Here is a 6,000-nt window from a genome sequence, read left to right on the forward strand (position 1 = left end):
TAAACTTCCACAACGACAGATGGAAGTTTGTTCCAGCAATTAACCACCCGCTGGCTAAAGGCAAATTTCCGCACATATATTCTACATCAGCCTTTCCTCAATTTGAATTTATGCTTGTTCAGATTACGAACCTTAGGTTCGTAATCTGAACAAGCGGAAGAATCCCATCAGAATTCAGCGTGCTCAACCCATTCAAGGCCTTATACACCTCAATCAGATCACCTCGCAGGTTCCTAGTCTCCAGCCGCTGCAATTTGCAGAACTTAATTATCAACATTGACAACTTTATTGTCATTAATCACCCTGCTAACCTTTGTATCATCTGCAAACTTAGACATTAAGCCTGATATACCCTCATCAATATCATTAATAAATACAGAAAAAAACAATGGGCCCTGTATCGAACCCTGGAGAACTCTACTAATACCATTTAGTCCACGAAGAGAAGTGCCCATTGATAAGCACTCTGTTTTCTCACACCAAACCAACCCTTTATTCGTAGGGGTAACTTGCTCATAATGCCGCACTGCTTCAACCGGTACAGTACTCTTTTATGTACAGACATACAGGATTATGATGTCAGAATTATTTTTTTGCACTCAGTTCTTTTGTTACTACCTCATGACACCTGCATAACTGGAGTATAACTGCACTCTTGCATAACGGTCCCTTATTACTTCTCTAGCCAGTGACTCCATTATTTTCTCTGTGACCGAAGTTAACGTAACAGGTCTGTAATTACTCATATCCCCCTTTATGAACTGGGGATACATTCTTACATCTCCAGTCCACAGCAGCCTCCCATGAATCCAAAGATTCTCTGATAATCATAATTAGGACTAAGGCCTTGCTTACCTCCTTTGCTGCCCATTACACGCCTAGCGTGGATAGTTCCCATCCCCGCTAGGGTTTTTTTTTTATGTTTAGCTTAAACAGTTTTGCAGTTATCATGAAATCATTTAGCTCCTTGTTAGTTTGATAAACTTCTGACATTCCTTTTCCTAAAGAATTCCTAAAAGCCTTTGATACTGTTGCACACGGAAGACTGCTGTACAAATGGAAGCAGTTTGGCAAATAAGTGCAATTATAGATTGAGTGGAAGAAGACAAAGTGGTTATGAGTGGGCACATCTCCTTGGACTAATGTTTTCTCACTAATTTCCATAAACAATTCGTTTCTATAACTATTGAGTCATATGGTTTAAGCAGTTTTGCCAACTCTCTTAACTAATCCTAAGAGTTGCATTATTTTGAGTTGAGCGTTTGAAAAACATCGGTGGCTTGCACAAGTAAGACGCAGAAAAAAAAGTGGTTATATTTCACTCTAAATCAAAATTATGAAGGCACAGAAGAAAGAGTGTTTCACGTGAAACACTCTTTCTTCTGTGCCTTCAGTGCGCAAGCCTCCAATGTTGTCTCTTCGTTGGTGAATAGTATTGATGTCAAAGTGAACCGAACGTTGTTCTTGGACCAGGCGCATCCAGATATGTTGATGCTGTAAGAAAATATGAAAGATATTTTCCAGGATTTGAAATCTGAAATCTCTTGGTCAACGCAGTTCCGTAACTTGATTTATATGGGGAAGGTTCGCAGGCTGTGGTACACATACTCTCACAGACCCATACAAGTTCAGTTATTTGTCTCTGTATTGTGCAACTTCCCCACACCAGGTAGAAAAGACCTGAGTTCGATTCCCGTCGATGACGTGAGGAATTTTAATGGGCCTTTTTCAAAACGTGGCTGAGTTAATCGGTCTCAGGCGAGGGTAACGTGGTTTTTCGTCCAGAAATTTACAGACAATAAACACGGGAGCAATATGGCTTTAGTCGCTGATGCCCTAACACCCTACAGCAGCAGCAGCAACAACAATAACTGTATATTGTACGTGTTCGAATCCACATGATACCACAAAAAAAGGTCAAGTTATCATAAACCATCGTGACTCGCAAACTTCTCTGTCGCTTATGGCGTATAAAGAGGATTTATTTATATTGACCCCGTGGATAAGGAGATATACATAGATTACAGGATTATTTATTTTGTATATGCGATCATAAAAGTTCTGTAAATACTCTACCTCGAATAGCCACAATGGAAGTGTCGTTAGTTGATTTGAACGCCCTTCAAAAATGCATCTGAGACAGAAGTAAATGTTTCTCGACGTTGTCATAAATTATAACGAAAATTATATTTTAAAAAATGGAGAAAAAAAGCTTAAGATTGACTAAAACGCGAATTATTGCGATAGATTATATAATCAATATATTTAGAGTTACCTTTTTGGCATGGAGACAAGCACGTGCCATTTCCCGTCCATTCAAGATTATCAGCAGAGCGCAACTCGTGTGGTGGCATCTTCTTCGATATCTGCTGTGACACCTGTTGTCGTAGTAACTTAGGGCTGGAGTCGCTGGAAAACTTTTATTCACATCTATCGGGCTTTGTCTGAGCACGCGTAGTTGGCAGCGACATTGAACGTTAATGTGGGAGTCTCACATCAACATTTCCTTGACAATCGATCGTGAATGTTATAACAAAAGCTCTGTTGTTGGAACGGGGAGGGGGACCAGAACGGTTTATTTCTTCATATAGGATTCACGTAGGACGATAATAACTGTGGTAGATGCGATATAAATTATGTGGTTAGACCTTAAACTAGTGTAATTATGTCATAGAGCAATCTCGCATTTCAAAGAGATTTCTCGAGTAATGGAAATACACTGCCACCTTCCGAGCTGAAAATATTTGCCGAGTGGCATTGGAGTAGATGGAAATAAATCACTCTGCAACCTCGAGATAAGATGATCTGTTTGGACTTTATAGAATTCCTGTTTAAAAATTAGGTAGACTACACTGAACTGGAGAGTAAGCAGGTGCAAAACACAGTATTTAATAAATAAGGAGCTCGTGTACATTGTGCTTTATCCCTCCTTTTCCTTAAGCTGTTCTCTAAATTTACTTCAGTTATAACAAAGCCTAATTTTTGAAATCATAATGAAGTTACTGCTGATCACATTTTCTTTCAAATATGCAGAGCCAAAGCTAACGCTGCGCGAAAATAGCAAAAAGTAAAGGACCCATGTAGACGGGGGGCCCGCGGGTCTGTCCCGATAAAATAATTTATAAATATTATAGGAAGAAAATCCCATAAAATAATAATGTTATTATTATATAATAGTGGAGAGCCACCATACGAAAAAATTAACAAACGCCCCTGTACAGCAATTATCTAGGAGGATGGCTCATACATACATACATCCAACAACACTTACTAGAGAGTAACATAGAATAAAATATCACAAAATACATAAAATAAATAAATAGAGAAAAAATTACATAGATACAGAAATCAATACATACATAGAAAAATTACAGTCATTTACTCCAAGAATTGAATCCAATAGTCTTTCTGTTGACCAAAAAGGAATATCGTAAGAATATTTTGAAGACCTATAAAGCGTTCAGTAGAGATTTTTATGAGTTCATGGGCTCTTTTGAACTCTTCTTTCTTTGTTCATTATATTTGAAGTTTAGTAAACAGATCCGCTTCAATGAACTTCCATTTAAGTTCTGTCATTACAATACCTGTCTGGGTCTATTTTGAAGTCTCTAAAGAGCTCCAGGAGTATTGACAGGAAACATCCGCCTTAATCCGTCCGTGTTATGGAGAGCGCTACGTAGACAACGAGGGTAGTGGAGGCGTGCTCCAGGGTGGGACCTGACCACGAGATTTTCAATTTGAAGGCATCTAAACTTCCAGTCAGAAGTTGTGCTAGAGTGCAGATGTTACATAAGGTAACCATCTGAATCCACAGATCTACTTTTAAGTTTGAAATTGTAAATGGCTTCCCGACAATCCTGTTCAACCACCGAAGCACCCAGTATTCCAGGCGGAGAAACTTACTTCCTAATATAAGTATTTGGGGCAGAGAACCAGATTACTGAAACATAAAGGGATACAGGCACAATATATTTTTGGGTGTATTGGGTCACTAGTTGCTGGTTTCGAATCCAGGTTATCTCCTGTCTTATAGCCCATATGACAACAAGAATTTTTGATCTGGTATTATGAAAATGCCTTTGGAAGATGAGGACCTCGTCCCACGTCACTCCTAGGTCGGTGCATGAGCTGACTTTATTAACCTGTTCCATTAATAGATAATTCGATTTAATTCTTTATTTTCTTATTAGTTATTGTCGGTTTAGCCATAAACTTATTTTACCTAAGTATAAATGGAGTTCATAAAGCGTTGGCATGGATATTAACGTCGGACACAAGAGCTCTTTCGTTGGAGACAACAAAGTATTTAATGTCATCGGCGTATGAAATAAAACTATGATTCTGCGATCAAAAAGGTTCCAGGGCGGCAGCAAACAGCAACGCTGATAAAATACCACCCTGAGGGATGCCCCAGGCGAGGGTTTATTCTGCACGAAATTCTTCACGTTGTACAATTAGGTGCCATTTTGGCTTCAAAATGGTCTTCATGATCTGTAATAGTTTGCCTTCAATGCTGAAATAAACTTTCATATATTTTCGAGTGGAGGTAACGATAAGTTATCAAAAGCTGCTTTAATGTCAAGAAATATGATATCAATTTGTGCCTTTTCATTTAAAGCTTGTTGAAGAGGCTCTCCAACATGTTAGTAGGTAGTGGATCGTCTCTATACAACGGTATGGAGGTAGAGAGGCCTGTGCGCAAAGCACTATAGGGTTAATGCAGGGAGGATAGCTTTTTCAAAGAACTTTAACAGAGAATAACTGATCGATATAGGCTGATATTTTAATCTTTTCTTGGCGCCGTAGTCGTTTTTGCTCCAGTAAAATCAAAATCAATCAATCAATCAATCAATCTTTTTTGACACCCACCTCACAAAGTAGATTCCATCTCCGGTGGGGGAGACTCCATCTTTCAGGATGTTTCGGAATATGTGCAACAACACATCCGGCAATAGGCACTGCATATTTTTATTATAAATATAGGGAACCCGTCGGGACGGATCGTAGATTTCTTAGGCAAAGAGTTAATCGCATTGATGATATCTTCTCTAGAAATAGTGACGTTGGATAAAACATACCCATATAGATAAAGCAGACGCCGCTTCTCTCGCTAAAATATGTGGTGCCATATCCTTCAGCTGATATTCTTGGATATTTTTTTGCTTTACCTTCAACTGGCAGCTTTTCAAAGCACTCCCTAGCCCAGTGTATGAATGTGGTTTCTTCCATTTCAAATTTAGCAGTCTTTTTGCTCACGATTATTTTTGAATGTCGAATGTTTCTTATAACCTCATTTTCAAGAATATGGCTCTTTTTTTTTTTTTTTTCTCTCTCCTTGTAGTCCGTGAGGTCTTCATTAAATCCTGAATTTCTCCATTTCCTATAAGCCTTTTGCCTGGCTACAAATGCCTGTATCAAATACTTGTCGAACCACGGTTTAGTTTTGTAGATGATTCTTACTTGTTGAATACTACTTAATGTGCATTATAAATAATATTTTTACGAGGAAGGTAGTCGGGTTTCATGTTAATAAAAATAGAGAGGACGGACCTTCTTTGGTCTTTGCTAGACACAGAGTTCTAGCTACGCCATTGTTAAATGCAGATTTTTTTTTTTTTTTTTTTTTTTTTACGGATATTTCAATTTTAATACGAATTACAAATGTCCGCGAATGGTGGACGTTAACCTACTTTGAAAGCTGATCAGTATATACTTGCTGCATCGTGTGACCAGTTAATTCCAATTTTGAATGAACGATCAACTTTCGATCGCAGCTTCTATCTAGCGAGGTCATACATTTTTCATCCCATCCAGGACAATACATACGGAGTTCTAAGTTGGATGATGAGGATAGAGAGATAGCAGTTGTTAAGGCATAAGAAATGGGTTTTAATATCAGGAAAGCTTATTATTATAGCTTATTATGCAGGGCGCATGACCCCTATCAACTAGAGAGATAGCTCACAAAGCTAAAATACATTAGAATTATGGCAAAGCTTT

At 38.3% G+C, this 6,000-nt stretch overlaps 1 protein-coding gene across 1 annotated transcript in view; it reads right to left on the reverse strand.

Moving 5' to 3' along the window:
* Positions 1-5,229, reverse strand: part of LOC150081483 (synaptotagmin-15-like) — a 47,266-nt gene extending 42,037 nt beyond the window's left edge. Inside the window, exon 1 of the mRNA XM_090380219.1 lies at positions 5,079-5,229. Coding sequence (XP_090236345.1) covers positions 5,079-5,229 — 151 coding nt within the window. The remainder of the gene's footprint in view (positions 1-5,078) is intronic.
* Positions 5,230-6,000: the final 771 nt, after the last annotated feature.

This window comes from Mastigoproctus giganteus, chromosome 8, assembly GCF_048544385.1.
Source record: "Mastigoproctus giganteus isolate SK-2022 chromosome 8, ASM4854438v1, whole genome shotgun sequence".
Lineage (NCBI taxonomy): Eukaryota > Metazoa > Arthropoda > Arachnida > Uropygi > Thelyphonidae > Mastigoproctus > Mastigoproctus giganteus.